This window comes from Pteropus medius, unplaced genomic scaffold (genome assembly GCF_902729225.1).
Source record: "Pteropus medius unplaced genomic scaffold, Ma_sr-lr_union100, whole genome shotgun sequence".
Taxonomy (NCBI): domain Eukaryota; kingdom Metazoa; phylum Chordata; class Mammalia; order Chiroptera; family Pteropodidae; genus Pteropus; species Pteropus medius.
Genome location: NW_024340696.1, coordinates 2,347,984 through 2,366,184, shown reverse-complemented (window position 1 = coordinate 2,366,184; position 18,201 = coordinate 2,347,984). Strand labels below are relative to the sequence as shown.

The 18,201-nt window shown below is 36.6% G+C and overlaps 1 protein-coding gene across 5 annotated transcripts in view; it reads right to left on the bottom strand.

Moving 5' to 3' along the window:
• Window positions 1-18,201, bottom strand: part of NELL1 (neural EGFL like 1) — a 719,285-nt gene that overhangs the window by 32,372 nt on the left and 668,712 nt on the right. For 3 of the 5 annotated variants that reach the window (XM_039865670.1, XM_039865633.1, XM_039865642.1), the window contains one exon: window positions 16,319-16,459. The exons of the other annotated variants lie outside the window; for them this stretch is intronic. In XM_039865670.1, coding sequence (XP_039721604.1) covers window positions 16,319-16,459 — 141 coding nt within the window. The remainder of the gene's footprint in view (window positions 1-16,318; window positions 16,460-18,201) is intronic. 5 annotated transcript variants of the gene reach the window in all.

The window sequence follows — 18,201 nt, the reverse complement described above, 5'->3', positions numbered from 1 at the left end:
AATAGACTTTAAAACAAGGACTGTAAAAAGAGACCAAAAAAAAAAACCATTTTGTAATAATAAAGAGATCAATACAACAAGAGGATTAACTCCCATCAACATTTCGTACTCAAAGTAGGAGTACCTAGTTATATAAAGCAAATATTGAAGGAAGAAATCAATATTAATCAAAATTTACAGTAGGAGACTTTAACAACCTATTGACATCAATGGATAGATCACCTAGACAGAAAAATTAACAAGAAAACAATGGCTTCAAATGACATATTACAGCAAGTGGAATTACTTGATATTTTAAAGACATTATACCCCAAAGCAACAGAAGGATAGACCACACGTTAGGCCACAAGACAAGTCTCATTAAATTTGAGAAGAGTAAAATCCTATCAATCATATTCTCTAATCACAATGTAATGAAACTGAAAATCAATTATAAGAAGAAAACTGAAAAACACACAAACACGTGGAAGCTAAATAACACAAATGGATTAATAATGAGATCAAGGAAGAAATCAAAAGATATCTGGAGACAAATGAAAACACAAACCCCAAGTAGTTCTAAGAGGAAATTTATGACAATAAAAGACTTCTTTAAGAAACAAGAAATATCAAATAAATAATTTCACTTTATGCTTAAAGGAACTAGAAAAAGAACAAAGCCCAAAGTGAGTAGAAGGAAGGAAATCATACAGATCAGAGCAAAATTAAATAGAGTGTAAAAACAAAACAAAACAAAACAAGAGCTGGCTCTTTAAAAACAAAATTGATAAAACTTTAGTCAGACTCATCAAGAAAAAATAAAGAGTGCCCAAATAAGTAAAATCAGAAAGAAAGAGGAGAAATGACAACTGACACCACAGAAATAAAAAAGATTATCAGGAAATGTTATGAACAATTACATGCCAACAATTTCAACAACCAGGAAAAATGAATAAATTCCTAGAAACTTTCCGAGCCTGAATCAGAAAGAAACTGAAAGTTTGAACAGACTGAACTACTAACAAAATCAAATCAGTAATCAAAAACTTACAACAAACAAAAGTCCTGGACCAGATGGCTTCACAGGTGAATTTTGCCAAACATTCAAAGGAAAACTGATACTTATCCTTCTCAAACTATTCCAAAAATTTAAAGAGGAGTGAAAGCTCTTGAAATCATTTTATGAGGCAGCATTACCCTGATACCAAACCAGACAAAGATACTCCAAAAGATGAAAATTATAGGCCAATATCCTTGATGAACATAGATGTAAAAATCTTCAACAATACATTAGCAAACTGAATTCAGCAATACAATAAAAAGATCATGCACCATGATCAAGTCAGATTTATTTTCAGATGCAAATTAGGTTCAATATCTGCAAATCAATCAATGTGATATACCACATAAACAAAATGAATAATAATCATATGATCATATCAATAGATGCAGAGAAAGCATTTGACAAAATCTAACATCTATGATAAAAACTCTCAGTGAAATAGGGATGGGGTAACATACCCCAAGGTAATAAAGGACATATGTAGTAAACCCACAGTTAAAATTTTACTCAATGGTAAAAGTTGAAAGCTTTTTCTTTAAGATAAGGAATAAGAAAAGAAATTTCACTTTCACCTCTTTTACTCAGCCTGGCATTATAAGTCCTAGACATAGAGATCAAACAAGAAATAAAAAGTGTCTAAATTGAAACCGAAGAAGTGAAACTGTCATTATATATAGTATCATGTCATGTATAATGACACTATGGAGAACCCTAAAGAATCTACCAAAAACTATGAGAACTAATAAATGGATTAAGTAAAGTAGCAGAATACAAAATTAATATTCAGAAGTTGGTTACATTTTTATACAACAATAATGAAGTACCCAAAAGAAATTAAGAAAATAATCTCATCTACAATTGCATCAAAAAGAATAAAGTAACTAGGAATAAATTTAACCAGGTAGGTAAAAGACCTGTACTTGGAAAACTATGACACTGAAGAAAGATATTAAAGAAGAATCAAATAAATGGAAGGCTATACCATTCTCATGGATAGGAAGAACCGACATCATTAAAATGTCCATACTACCCAAAGCAATATACAGATTCAATGCCATGTCTATCAAAATATCAATGGCATTTTTCAGAGAACTAGAACAAATAATTTTAAAATTTACATGGAACCACAACAGATCCGAATAGCCAAAGCAATCTTGAGAAAGAACAAAGAGATAGCATGCTACCTGATATCAAACTATACTATAAGGCTATAGGAATCAAAATAGCATGGCACTGGCTTAAAGACAGATGCACAGATCAATAAAATAGAAGAAAGAGCCCAGAAATAAACCCACATTTATAAGGTCAGTTAATTTATGACAAAGAGACAAAGCGGCAAGAATATACAATTAGGTAAAGACGGTCTCTTCAATAAATGGTGCTGGGAACACTAGACAGACATGTAAAATAATGAAACTGCATCACTTTCCTACACCACATACAAGAATAAACTCAAAATGGATTAAAGACTTAAATGTAAGACCTGAAACCATAAAACTTCCAGAAGAAAACAGATAAACTCTAGACATCGCTTAGAAATATTTTTGGGAGATATATTTCCTTGAGCAAGGGAAAAAAAAATAAACAAATATGGCTACAACAAACTAAACAAACTAAAGAGTTTGTGAACAGAAAAGGAAACCAGCAAGAAAACAAAGACAACTTACTGAATGGGTAGTGATACAGGGTTCATATCCAAATACGTAAGTTATACAACTTAACATCAAAAAAAACACAACAGTCCAATTACAAAATGGACGGAGGACCTCAATAGACATTTCTCCAAAGACGATATACAGTTGCCAATAGACATTGGAAAAGATGTTCAACATCACTAATCATCAGGGAAGTGCAAATTCAAACTACATTGAAATACCACTTCACACCTGTCAGAATGGCTATCATCAATAAATCAACAAAAAAGTGCTCGCGAGGATGTGGAGAAAGGGAACCCTCATGTACTGTTGGTGGGATTACAAACTGGTATAGCCACTGTGGAAAACAGTAGAAAGATTCCTCAAAAATTAAAAATAAAACTACTATATGACCCAGCAATTCCGCTTCTGGGTATTTATCAGAACAAATCCAAAATACTAATTTGAAAAGATGTACGCATCCCTATGTTTATTACAGCATTGTTTACAACAGCCAACATATGGATGCAAACTAAGTGTCCATTGATACATGAATGGATAAAGAAGTGGTATATATATATACAATGAATATTAGTCATAAAAAGAAGGAAATCTTGCCATTTGCAACATGAGTGAACCTAGAGAGTATTATGCTAAGCGAAGTAGGTCAGACAAAGTCAAAAATCATATGATCTCACTAATATATGTGGAATTTCATAAACAAAATAAATGAAAACAAAACAAAATGAAACAAAAACAAATCCACAGATATAGAGAACATATTGATGGTTGCCAGCTGGGAGGGGGTTTGGGAGGTTGGGTGAAAAAGGGGAAGGGATTAATTGCCAGTTATAAAAACTGTTATGGAGATGTAAAGTACGGCATATGGAATAATGTCAGTAATATTTTAATAATTATGTATGATCTCAGATGGCGTTAGACTTAGCAAGTTTGTCAGTTTATAAGTTATACCGATGCACCTGAAACTAATATAATATTGCATGTCAACTGTGATTAAAAAATAAAAATAATTTAAAAATAAAAATCTGTCCTTACCACTTCAGTGTCTGGCTTTGCTTATATTTGACACCACTCAGGCTGCTAGAATATAAACAAAAAGAATTCTCACAGTTCATTGATGGTCTATCTAATCTCCAGTAAATGAGTTCCAGTAGAGTAAATAGCCATAAGGGGCCAATGTCCTCTTTAGTAATAGAAATAATTGCTCTGAGTCCCTTTATTATTTCATTCAACAAATATTTATTGAGCATGTATGACATGCCAGGTACTGTTCTAGGCATTGGGGATACTATAACAAATAAAACAGGCAAAATTCCCCGCTCCTGGGAAGGTTAAATATTAACAGGATGAAGCAAACAACACATAATTCCTTCCATGTGTCTTCTCAAGGAATTGACAGATGCTTTGGTATCCTGACCATCCCCAAGGCCTTTTACTCAGTCACGAAGAACATATCTTTATGAAATAGAGATTCCTATCTTTTTATTAGGTATAATAACAATTTACTCTTATACACTGTACTCTTCAGATTCTTCAAAATCCTTTTAAATTCATGACCTAATCTGTCCTTTCAAAATACTTAGAATGTTAGCTTTATCATCATCATCTCCACTTAAAAGATATCTAAACTGATACTCAACTGATCATTGCTTCTCAAAGGTTCATCGCCATGGCAGGAAAGAGTAAACACTCACTTCTCAGAATCCTACAGGGGAAACCACCTTTATTTGAGGCTTCGTGTTTTCTATTTTAAAAATAGAAAACTGTCATTTTTGTCTTCTAGTTTATAATTTAGTTAGAATTATTTTGATCGATCATTTCTCCCTCAAACCACTGAGTACAGTAGGATTCCTCTTCCAGCTCTTGTGTTCCCTTGCATGCTGCAGTATATTTCAGTAACAAATGTACCCCAGTATAAGAAGTACAGCAGCAGGTACCATGGGTCAAGCAATGTGCCCAGAGCCATATAGCTGGTAAGGTTCTGAGTCAGGATGCGAATAGAGGCATTTTGACTTCCTGATTCTATAGAAAATAAATATAGTGACATTCTGCAAAGACCAAATGTTAAATCTTCAACACACAAACCAATACACAGATTCTCTAAATATTAGCCAATATTCACTATATGTAAAAGGTAATAATAAAACATTGAAGGCAATTATAATTAATTGGAGCAGATAGAATCCTTACCATCTATCGCATAATACAGCTTATTCACTCCTGTCCATTTCTATGCTTGGTCCATCACAATAGCATCCTACTATTTTTGTGCCTAGATCTCTTCAAAGAGAAGCTGAACTAACAGGCTGATAATACCACAATCTCATTATCTCAAAGATTTTTTTAGCAAGAAAATGACCCAGTTTGAGTTGCTACAAGGTCATAGATCTAGGAACCAGCAGTAACTTGTATCTGAATCTATATTTTACTTATGTGCCCCCAAGTTAACTGCTTTAGTAAGTCATTTCACAACTTCTCAGCTGAGAAACTGTTACTGTGTAGCCAAAAAACATTCATACCTCTCTGTTCTATCATTTATCCATGTATAAAATAGGGAATAATAACAAAATTGATGGGTTGTTATAAAAACTATAGGACAAAATGTGAGCAGGTAGTAGTTTCTTGATAATGATCATAGTCGATAGCTGGCTAATTCTTAATGACCTCACTTTTTTCCAGAAGAAAGGCAATCCAAGCAAAAGGAATAAGAGGAGCAAAATTACACAGGTGTTTAGAAAATCACATTGATACAAGTATGATAGAGGGTCTGAAATTTTGTCAGAAATACTACATTTATATAGCTATATTTTATATTAAAATGGCTGCTTCCTCAAAAGTATCAAAGTGTTTTTAACAACAAAATACATATTTCAACAACATTAAGAAACATCGATATTCTGAAATAGAATTTACAACTTTCAACTCCTTATCCCAGAGATAAGACTCTTTATAATCTGGTCTCCTTTCTTGTCATTTCCCACCCACAACACACTTACATATCAGGTACTCTATCCACACTGGAAGTCTCACCATCCCCTGGGCACATTTAGATCTCTTTCATGACTGCTCCAATCAGAGTGTTATTCCTGCCTGAAATATTTACCTTAATACCTGTTTTGCCTGGAAAAATTCCTTCTCATATTATAGTGCCAATGAAAACATCATATTTTCTGTGAAAGATTCCCATATACATTTGCCATTCCCATATGCCCCAAGCTCAAGAGGAGTTAGTCACTTTTCCCTTAGAGTCTCTTATTTTTATTTACTAATGTATCTACCTGCTCCACAGCTCAACCTCCCCCAATCGCTGCCCACCTCCTCTCTCTCCATTCCAGACTGGAAAGATAGTCTTCTCTGTCTGTCTAAGAATTCCATGTAGACCAACATATACCAGATCCTTCCAATAAATGCTCATTGAAAACTTATTGGTGATTTTATGTTCACAGTGCTTTATTTGGTCTGAGTATGAGAGTTTATAATTCTCTGCCTATAAACCCACAGGTAAATATTTCACAGCAGCCCGAGTAACCTTAGACTAAAACAAACAATTCAATATTCATTTCAAAGAAGTTGTAAAGGCAGATCTCTGAGTCGCTGCATAGATAAGATCTTTGGCTCTAAGACATTCAAGCCAGAAGTTTCTGTAACGAAATATTTGCTTACACTATGCTTTGGGAGGCAGGAAGCTGACAACTACACAGCATTCAATATTAAGGAGAATTTAGAACCTGAGGCAGGAAGGCAGATGAATGTCCCCTGAGACTGAACTGTAGATCCCCAGGTGGAAAACACTGAGAAATTAGATCAGAGGTGACTGGAAACACTGAGCCTGGATCCTGATATTTCAACAGTGCTTTCTACACTGGCGGGGTCAGTGTCATTCTGAGATCCCAGTGAAACTATGGTTCTGCTTCCTTCCAAAGATGTATGTACACACGTATACAGTTCCAGGGCATTTATGGACTCCGCTGAAGGCTTTCAAAGAAATTCCAAAAGAAGTGGTTTTCAGACTTGAGTGGAATCAAAATCAGGAGGGCTTGTTTAAAAACAAACAAACAAACAAACAAACAAAAAAACAGATCACCAAGCCTGATCCCTAGATTTGCTGATTCAGTAATTTTGGGTAAGGTAGAGAATTTTCATTTCTCACAACTTCCCAGAGGATGCTGATACTGCTGGCCTGAGGACCACACTTCTTGAATTATTTCCCTAAGCTACATGGAACACTGAATTCATTGGCAGCAATATTTAGGCAACTGTTTTTTTGGAATATCCTACTCATTCTGTTGTCACTCAGTTGGATCTGCTAACTATTCAGAAAGAAACTTTTAAAAAAGTTGTTTAAAACCTATAAAGAAGATTTTGCATGGTATAAGCTTCAAGATCCTGTGCAGGAAAAAATCAAAGTGCCTCTATTGTTGCTTGATCTTTCCAAAAATGCCAAGTTCACAATGAAAAGGAGGCCTTAAAGAAAATCACAACTACATTGCAAAGAATCTTTTAGGGGAAAATATCAGTCTTTTTCAGTGTATCGAAATGTGTACCAGCCAGTACACATTCCACCTCTCCAATAAAGCCTTCCTCACAGCTCCCATCTTCATTTACTTCCCTTTCTCAGAACTCCCACTAGGCCTATTCACGCAGCATAAAATTGTCATCAAGTGCCTCTGGAGACCTGCATCACTCCTCTTTCTATCCCTAGAGTCTAAATAAGCAACTGGCTTCTAATTACTGCTTCTGAGTTGCTGTGGCCTGAGACATCACATTACCAATTCTTCATTTACCACAATAGAAAAGTAGAGCGATCTAGATATTATTTAAAAATTACAGGTTAGGCTGGCAATATGAAAATGAGACAAATTATCTATTCAAAGAAGAAATGTTTGTCGAAAACATAAGAACTGGCCCCATTTAGCTTAGGGACAAACCAGCTATTCATACCTTATAAGCCTTTAGAAAAATCACTCTATAAGGTATAGTAGAATTAAGAGATTTACATTTTTAATGATTACAGCAAAAAAGAAAGGAATCGACCAAATTTTCTTACACCCAAATTAGATATAGTATAAAAATTGTTGGTACTTAAAGGACAAGTATTGTGCTCAATATATTTTTGTTGCAGAACTAGAAAAAAAAAACCCTCTTTGAGCAGCCATCATTCAATGATACTGAATAAAGAAGATTTTCTAAAAATACATAGAGTGGGCTATATTCATTCTTAAGTTTTCAGCCAGTATATACTACAGATTGTCAAATCTACAGGATGCTGGGAGAAAAAAGGTGTTTAAAGCTAAATAAATTTGGGATACTAACAATGCACAGTAAAGCCTCTGAAAATTCTTGCAGTTATTAAACCAGCTTACTTCTATTAATTTAGAACTTGCCAAATATGCTTCCTAATAAAACCCTCTGTTGAAATATATCCCAACATTTGTGTCCAAAGATCTAGGCTTTAGATAAATGTCCTCCTTTGAAACAATGCCCCAGTTAGGTTTTACTCACTGATGCCAATGTGGGAAAAAGAAAAGGATTCAATTATTCAAAATCACTTTGTTGTTGCTCTCTTTATGCCAAGCAGAAACCAGACTCCAGCCAAAAACATGAGATCTACAAGCAGAGCAGTGTTTCTTAGTTCAATGCACCTGGGGACAGGAGACAGTAAGATGCTCAGACCTCAAGATGCTCAGACCTCAAGTGCAGAGCAGAGTGTGAGCGAGCTTATTCACCTGCCCTGCTACAGCTCTTCAGGCATGCCTGTCTTTTATATGATGAACATGAGCTTTTGATCCCCATGTCTGTGATTAGACATCATCATCACATAGCAATATTAGAAGTTCCTGTCACCCTGAAGCCACCTCTCAGCAGAGGAACATTTTGATGTACAGAGGTGACCTCTTAGAAGGCCACCATTCTAGACCGCACCCCCCCATCCCCCGCTCGCTCGTGCTCTCTCTCTCTCTCTCTCTCAGTTATGTGATGACCTCCAGAATACATTGTCATGGAGAAAAACTTTAATTCCTTCTGTACACACACATAAAATAAAATAAATTAAGAAACCATAGGCTTTATGCCAGGGTGTATCTACAAGAACATAGTGAAGTAGAAAATGAGACAATTATCTAAATAGTCATCACTAGTCATACCTTAATTTAATCCTTTCATAAGTTATCTCTAATTAATAACAATTGACAGAGGCAACTGGGAGAGTAAAGAGAACACAGGCTCTTTCACACATGGCTGTGCTACTTGATGTGTTTCCCCCTATTTGCTATCTATCTCACAAGGGTTTTTTGAAGGTTAAATGGCACATAACTGGCACTGAATAAATAAAAATATGCCTATTATATTATCACTTGTACAGCAAGACTTTAGGGGGCAATACAGAAAGCAATATTTTTGTTGCTTAATATTTCAAAAATATTAAACTTGTACATAGTTCTTCAAAAAGATGTTGAATAACACTTTTCTGGGTGAAGAAATCTACCAGGCAATAGCTGTATGACCATGCAAAATATACTGAACATCTTTGTGCCTCAGTTTCTTTGTCCATTAGGCAGATATTATAACAATTCCTACCTGACTTGTCTTGAGAATAAAATGAATTAGGAAATGTAAAGCTCTTAGAAGAGTACCTAGAACATGAAATAATGGATTAATCTTAGCCTTTATTAGTATTTCTTTTATACCTATAATATACTTAACCCTCCCACCTTTCGTGTCTAATCAGCCCTATGCAGTCTGGTATGACTGTTCTTTGATTCTCTCTGATCACTCTCTTCCCTGATTACCTATGTATTTTAGTGTTGACTACATCATTCTACAGTTAATTATAACTGGTATCAGAATGCTATTGGTTGTTTCATGCATGTTGATTTTTGATTCCAATTCGGTATTTTTTTTTTACCCTAACCCTAACCCTAACCCTATCCAATTTGGTATTTTAAAGTCCCTAGGGACAAATTCTCTGCATCCTTCCCACAATCTAGCTTAGTGCTAAGACCACAGCAGGCTTATTTTTATAGATATGATACACATTACAACATCATGATATTTATGAAGGTTTTTTAAATAGCTTTCTAATTTTCCTCCTCTTCAGTATGGCCCATGTTATCTTCACCTGGACAAGAATTGAGGTCCCCTTACACTAATCACTGCTTCAGAGTATTAAGTTGTCTTATTTCCTCCATGCCTGATCATAACTGCCATTAGGAAGGTATTTGAACAATAGAGAAATTATCACTGAAAAGATACCAAACAGGGCTACGGGTTATTTACATAATAGACTCTATAGTTAGTTTGATGCCCTGTTAGAATACTTCTCAAAAATGTTTGATTTTCATTTAAAAGTTTAAGTGGAGACCAGCACATAGGCCTGTTGTGTCAGCCCAGATAGGCTGAGGTGAACAAAGAACTCTGGGTTCATGCCTGAGTTTATTTAGTGCAATGAACTCTATTCAACATCATTTTGTGAAGTGTTTATCACCGAAACTGAGGAGGTACATTTGCCTGAGAGGTCCTAGGATATAACCAGTTTATCCCATATACTGAACGTTTTCAGGATTGTGTATGTATGGCTGCACTCCACAAGGAGCAGAAAACTTCCAGAGGGTCTGATAGGACCCATTTCTCACCTGGTTTAACATCTGCAACTATGTGTTAATGACCACTGTCTCTTTTCTATCCTGGCTTCACAGCACCAAAAATACAGAGAAGGGATGACATCGGTGGTTAACCAGGAATCATTACTGTCAAGGCTAAGGTGATACCAGCTGTGAAGAATTTGATGCCCTGACATCTTGTCCCTAGTCTAGAAGGATGATTCCCAAACACTGCCCTTGAGTCCAGTGGATAAAATAATTCCCCAGTACCTTTGGTTTAAACAGAATAGTGCAACGCTCCATCTGGGCCTCCCTCATTTTCTCTCATTCCCTCTTTGTCTTGTCTCATTGACCTCCAGCTGCTCTGCTTAACATCTCCTCTACCTGTGGGCTCATCACTGGTCTTACTCCCTTCCAGAAAGCATTAGTGTTAGCATATTAAAAGCAGAAGCTTTAGGATCAAACACACCTGGATTATGGCCTGTGTGTCATTTATTGACTGTAGAATTTGGGAGAAGTTATCTCGATGCTTGGGACCTTTCCTTATCTTTAAAAGGGTGATAGTAAGAGGGCTTCCTTCCCATGATAATTGTGAGAACTCAATTAAATAATGCATAAAATTCTCTGGAACAGTGTCTGGCACATAGTGTTAGTGATAATGGCTAACATTATTGAGCACTTAGAACGCAAGTACTAAATGCATTTTTTGATGTCCGCTTATTTCATCCTCACAATTACTCCATAGCAACTTATGAGGTTGGCACTTTTGTAAATTGCTTAGAGCAGGGCCTGGCACAAAGTGAGCTCTCAATGCTAGCTCTTTTTAGTATTACTGTCGCTATCTTCATTTGACAGGTGAGAGATCTGAGGTGAAGGGAAGTTAAATGTTGACTGTTATTATCAACTACTTGCCAGGATATTTGCATAAAGAACACATATTAGAAAAAAATTCCAGGTATTATTTTAATCATTGCATGCTAAAGAGACTAAGGCTTAGAAAGGTTAAATATCTTGCTAAATGCTGTTCAGCCAAAAAATGGTCGAGTTGGGATTTGAACCTAGGACTATATAGACTTAAAAGACCTGCCTCTTCACTATATCGCACTGTTACTCAGTAAGGCTTCATTATTCCCTACCCCCTCAGTGAGTTTCATCACAGGGACATCTCCAAGGTTCCAGCCCTCTTTATCTCATTCCTATGAGAACTAGGCACTGGGCAGGGACAGCAGAACCCAAATCATTCTCAGGCCATTGCAATCAACCCTGACACATCAGCCAGTTAAACTGAAGTCTCCATCCCAAGAGATTCGAGAGGACTTTTCCTGGTTGTTTTATGTTGCTTTGCATGTTGATGACAGCCACAGCATCTGCTCTGACAAGACAAATCTCCATTGGGCCATTTACAGTGACCAGAGATCAGGCTCCTGGGTCTGGGAACCTGCTTCATATAACCAAGCCCTATGGAGGAGGCAATAATGGGAGGCTAAGGGGTTCCACGTCTCGTTAGAATAGCTATATGTCATCCTCGGGTATGTTCTGAGGTTATTGGGATTTGAATTTTTTTAGACCAAAAATGTATAATTAATACAATTTAATTCAATACAAATTTCTAATGGATATCAAAAGACCTCAACTACAGGCTATAAAGAAGTGATGAAGAAGATAAGCCTGATCTAGTAAGTTCTATAAAAGAGGTATAAACATATGTGGGGACATGTAAGAGAAAAGGTATTTATTTTTTTATTATTAGAGAAAATCTATGACAGTGGCTCTTTATGTTAACTGAATTCTCTTTCTAATCACTTTGAGATTTAAAAAAAAATGGCCTCAGTCTGTTTCATAACAGATCAACTGAATCAGAATCTTCAGGGTGTGATGTCCCATCATAGGTCTTTTTAAAAAGATGCCCTTTTGAATCTACACTAAAACAGATTTGAGGATCACTGGTTTGGGAGTAAGACTATAACAGGTGGAAATGGGGACAGAGGGATGGTCAGGGAAAAGCATACAAGCAAAGGAGTACAGAAAAGAGAGTACAGGATTTGGAAAGAGTGAAAGATGTGTTTGAGTAGGCTTGATGATCCATGCAGAGTATGAGAGGGAGCAGAGCAGATAAAAAGATTCATATGCAGAAGCAAGATCATGGAGACAGACTGACATCCAAGGGAGTTGGAATCTTATTTTTAAAATATGTAAGATACTGCTCTTTTTATGCCATTGTTAATTATATGTTAGTTCTCATTTTTAAATGACCCAGATAACTATGCTGAGATAAATAAGCAATTGCTTACAACTTCTGTGTTAAAACTGAGGATCTCTGACTCCTACCACAATGTTCAAACACAGAGTGCATTGTGCCCTACATAGATCACTGTCACCTTCTGGTTCTGCAAATACCAGTAGGCTAATTTGTGTGTGTTCCTCTTTCTTGTAATCATAAAGATATGAGGTGGGGGAGGGAGAAGAGGGAGGGGTTGGCTCTGACTTTGCTAAACTCCTCAAAAAATGGTGATTCCGTCTGCCTCTTAGATACCTAAGACTAGTCACTTCTCCGACCATATGATCTACTTTAGGAGAAAGACAGGCAAATCTGAAACATTTTGATCATGAAATAGTAAATCTTGCATGGGTGCTGTTCTCTATGACGTCAATAAAACTGAATGCTTAACATAACTGATGAAGTAAATAGAGCACGTGTAATTATCCTTACCTAACAAAAAATGGCATAGCGTGATATGTGACTGTTCTCCTAAAAGCCTACAACTGCCACATTTTAGATTCTAACATATGCTATTTCTGCTATTATCTGGGGGAAAAAAGCATAGCTGAGTACATGTTGCTAAAACACTTAAAATTTTTTAAAAATTGTTTTGGATGCTTTTTTAAAAAAACTATAAGCATTAGTAGCTAATGTTATTAGGACTTATTCTGACATGATAATTTTAGTGTCATTAAGATATGTTCTTATGATTCAGAATATTTCTGGTCACAAATCCCTCAAGAACAGAGATCTTATCTTGTGCATATCCATATTCCTACAATGCTAATGTGATGGTATCAATAAATATTTTTTTCTGTAATAAAAGACTAACATGATTTTGTGATATTTAACATCTAATGTTATACGCCACACTGCACAGAACGAATTATGTCAAACAAAATACAAAATAAATCCAACCTGAAATGGTTTTGATCGTCTATCCTTCAATCACTTGACATATGCACATCAAATGTCTACTATGTGCCTGATTGTTCTTGAGGCTGGGGGTACAATGGCAAAAGACGAACAATGCCTCTGCCCATCGGGAATTTGTGTATTTGTGGCAGAAGGCAATTACACACATGCCATTTTACATGTGTAGGCACAGTAAACTTGAGAATAGAAAATGCTATAAAAGATGTAAAAGAATGAAGGGACTGGGGAAGGGCTACTTTTGACAGAATGGTCAGGGAGGAGCTCCTTGAAAAAATGGCATTGTAGCTGAGAACTAAATTTAAAAAAAGAACACAGTCATGTGACAAGACAGGTGTTGAGTGTCCCAGAGAGAACAGCAAAGGCCCTGAAACTGGGTGAGTTCGTTGTCATGTTCAAAGATCAAAAAGGCGAACATACATGGGGCATGAGTCCAAGAGTTAGACGTCACCTAAAGCCTTGAAGTCCATGCGAAGAAGTTAGAAATTTATTTTACATTCAGTGGGAGGGCAATAGAATGTTGTAACAAAAAAGTGACACGATCTGATTTATACATCTGTTTCATCGAGAAATATTCTGAACCAAGAGAGTGCCCTTGACTACTAAAAGAAAACTAAATGATGCTCATATTTCTCTTCTTACTGGGACCCATTTATAAAGATATTTTCAAATGTATGGAAATGAAAGGGAATTCAGATTAACAGTTAAAAATGAAAAATTCCACTAACAAAAACAACTCTGTTCCCTTGCCAAGGAGTCCAGTTTGCTGAAGTTGTCCTGTGCAGACCAGAGATCACATGGATGAACAAGGCGCCTCCTCAGAGTCGGGAGTTTCGGTCTCCCCCATTTCCCGCCCCAGGCATGCCACTCAGCATGGCAGAGAGAAATCAGCAGGTGAGAGGACTATGACATCTGTCATCCTATTTATGAGAGTGACAGGGCTGTAACTGATGTAACTGGTAATGACAGAATAACAGGCATAAATTGGGACTTTCCCTGGGATCTGGGTTGTAGAGTTATCCTTGACCCAGGCTTGAGTTTCAACTTGTATCAAGACAGCTATGTGGCTGGGAGCAAAGTGACATCCTTCTGTGATTTTGTGTCTTTATTGGGCACATGAAGTGGTTGCATTTTCTCATTTATTGAACACCAACTACCCAAAGGTATCATTGGAGAAACAAAGAACAAAGTCGATTTCATGCTCGCAGTCTAGTCAGAGAGAACATAAGTTGTATGGTGGTGTAATGAGTGAAGCTATAGAAATATACACCAGAGTAAAAGCTCTAGAGTTAGCAGAGGAGAGGAGTGATGACTCCTATGAAGACATCAAAGAATATGCTTCCTTGGAGCCTGGTGACACATAAGCAATAACAACAAAAGCCATTCGATTCAGTCCTATTGACATAACATCTATTTACACTGAGCTGCACACATACAGAAGTCCCTAGTTGTATGTAAAGCAAGAATATGAAGACCCAGAATAAATGCAAACCTCTTGCTGAAGTCATAAATCATTATTTAAACAATAAAAAAAAAATGGATAGAGTATGGGGCAGTGTGCTGAATATGCAGGAACATTTAAAATAATAATAACTAACATTTATTGAACAATTTAACAGATATTAATTCAATTAATTCTCACAACACTCATATAAACTAGATACGAACATTTCCATCTTATCTCATCATATGAGATAACCAAGGTACTGACTACATAAGACCTTGCCCAAAGTAACCAATGCAGAAGTGACAGAGAGAACATGACTGCAGGAAATCTGGCTCAAGGGTCCGTGCTTTTAACAATGACACTGTATGCCTCTCAACAGTAATGTGAAAACTGTGGTGGACAATTCGTGCTGCATGCTTATTGTTCCTAATTTCTCAGTCCTTGAGAGCAATCTCAGGGGAGAAGCTGGAAAAACACTAAGTGGATAGGTGTAGCAACCTTACACACACACACACACACACACACACACACACACAACGAGCAGAAACAATGAATTCTAATCCAATGGTCTGGACTTTGGGGACCCATAATCAGAATGCTTGCTAGGTCTGTTCAAATCAGTATTAAGAATTCAGCTGAGTCCACATAACTTGAAATCACTGGGTTGGCCAAGGTTCTCATGGTAACAATTACACCTATGATCAACTGTTTGAATTACATGAAAGTTGTAAGGTCTTGAAAGTGAAGAGCTTTATCTGTTAACTTTCTCTATTCAGCATTGAACAGAACCACAAGCAGAACGGTGATTAAGGGAGACCTTGCAAAGATGATGGTGTAATAGCAACAATAACAAGGTTAATGCAATTATATTATGTTTGTGCATCAATTCAGAGCTTACGCTCTTTAAATATATGGTATTCCATTTAATCCCAACAATATATGTGTATTACTATCCACGTTTTTACACATTTACAGATGATGGCTCAGAGAGGTGCAGTGACCTATGTGGTAAAAGAGCTATGATTTAAACTAAACTTTCAAAGCCCAGTAATATTTCTTCCTCTTCCACAACTGTGTCTGAAACTGTTAACAAAAAAAATTCCAGCAAACCATCATGGTTTCCTTAGAAAGAACTAAACATGTTAGAAAAAGACCCAGGTTTTGTCTTCTGACTGCCCTGGTTTCTGTACAAAAATTCTAAAACCCCATGCTGCATAATCCCTAGTCTAATCCCTGAATTGTAGAGGAAGGAAATTTGAAAATTGACAAGTTTAACCAGTGAGGGGTCAGATTTTAACACTGGGAGATGAATAGAGGACCAAAGCATGTTGCCCTTCCTGCAAAGGTCCAGGTAGATGGAGGGCATGGCTGAAAGCTGCTTACCAATACATGACTCCCCGGACAGTGAAAAGGTCCCATCGTCATGGAAACCGCTTCTGCACTCACAGTGGTACCACCCTGGCAGGTTAACGCAGCGGGAATGGTTGTGGCATTCAATGATTCCCTCTGTACATTCATCAATATCTGCCTCAGAGAAAAACACAAGCCCACCAGGACATTAATTTCCTTTGATGCTAACCTTTCAGTAAACACCTAAAACATGTTCATGTCAACATATCAATTAAAACTGGTTAGTCACCTAAAATGAAAGTTACAGGAAGAACCAAATCGCCGACCCCCCTTTGTTTTCTAGAATCTAAATTCAAAGCTTCATTTTTTGGATGCTTTCTCCCTTATTGAACAATGAATAAGAACTGATGGTCATAAGACATTCCCAACTGCAAATGCTGTGCTGGCTTCTGAATCACCAAAAACTAAATTGAGGATGTTTGGCAGTTTTATTGAATGTGTATGCCTTTTTTCAGATTCAATGATTCCAAAACAGTAATTCCAGATATTACTTCGTACTCTTTGAAAATATCCATGAACCAATAAATTCAGGAAACTCTGGGTTAAATAGTGTTAAACTGATGTTTTTTATAGTGCAGTCTCAGAGACTATTCATAATTATACACCCTGCCAAGCTTAGAAAAGAAAATAATAATATGTACTGTTTCCCTAATATATTTGGCTGGGGAATGCTTTTGGGGGGATACCTTAATATCTTGGAAACTAATATTTTGGGAAGCACAGTTTGGGAAATACTGTTCTAATTCTTTTAAAACTGTTGATTTAGTTGAGGACTTGATTTATGATAGTCAAACAGAGGTCCTCATTCTTTAGTCATTCCTGATGAAAGTCATCTAGGCTTTGTTTGCTCTAGGATTTGGCTTTTTAGAATCAGCAAATGTCTTTTTAGAATCAGCAAACAAACTACTCCAAAGGCTTGTCTCTGAGCTGAAGGACTTGACACTATTGCAGAAAGATGAGCTGTCAATTGTTATATCAGGGTCAGCTCACCCTCTCCATGTAATTATTTCTTGGAATTTACCCATTGTTGGTTGGGAATCTTCTCCTAGTTCTCCCAGAAATATTTGGGAGGCTTATATAATAGAAATCTAATTAATATTGGGATATAACACATAATGATTAAAGCACATTTTGGAGTCTCTTTCAACAGTTCCCTGCTGCAGGCATCAGCTCAAGGCAATCAGCTACCAGTGGTTCTATTACCTGCACAAGTCCTGAGTTGTGCACGGAGCTGTGAATATAGTTTGAACCTGTCACTCTAGTCTCCTGGCATTCCAGCCAAGTAAAGAGAGAAAAGGTATAGCTCTTTATTCTGGGCAACTCCAGCTCTGACTTTTTCCATCAACTGCTATCTTCTTCCTTTATGGCTTGAATCATTCAGTCCATATAGTCCTTTGACATACAGCATCCCTTAGGTTTCTAAAAGCAATCAGCGCTTCTATGACACCTTCAGCTACTGCAGTCCGGTTGTGTGTTGTACATTTATTATAAATCCCCAGAAAATGTATTTTCAACAACTATGTAGTCATTTCTGAAATTTTACAGGTGTGTGGTTCTGTAAGAGACACCATGGATTACTAAAAATGTTGAATATTGACAAAGAGAAGTGCCTGGCGGCTATGTTTCATAAAGAAGAAGAGCTGACCCTAGGTTACAGAGTAAGTTCAGTATTTTTTGAATACAGGTTAGAAGACTGAATTTTAGAGGTAACTTCACTATGTTTGGCTGAAAGAACATTGCAACGGGGCAGCAACAAATTCTACCTTATTTCCAAAGCTCCGAGAAAGGCAGTCATAATCCCCACTGAACCTGTCACTTAAGAGACTACTTACAATATTTACATAACGACTATCTAG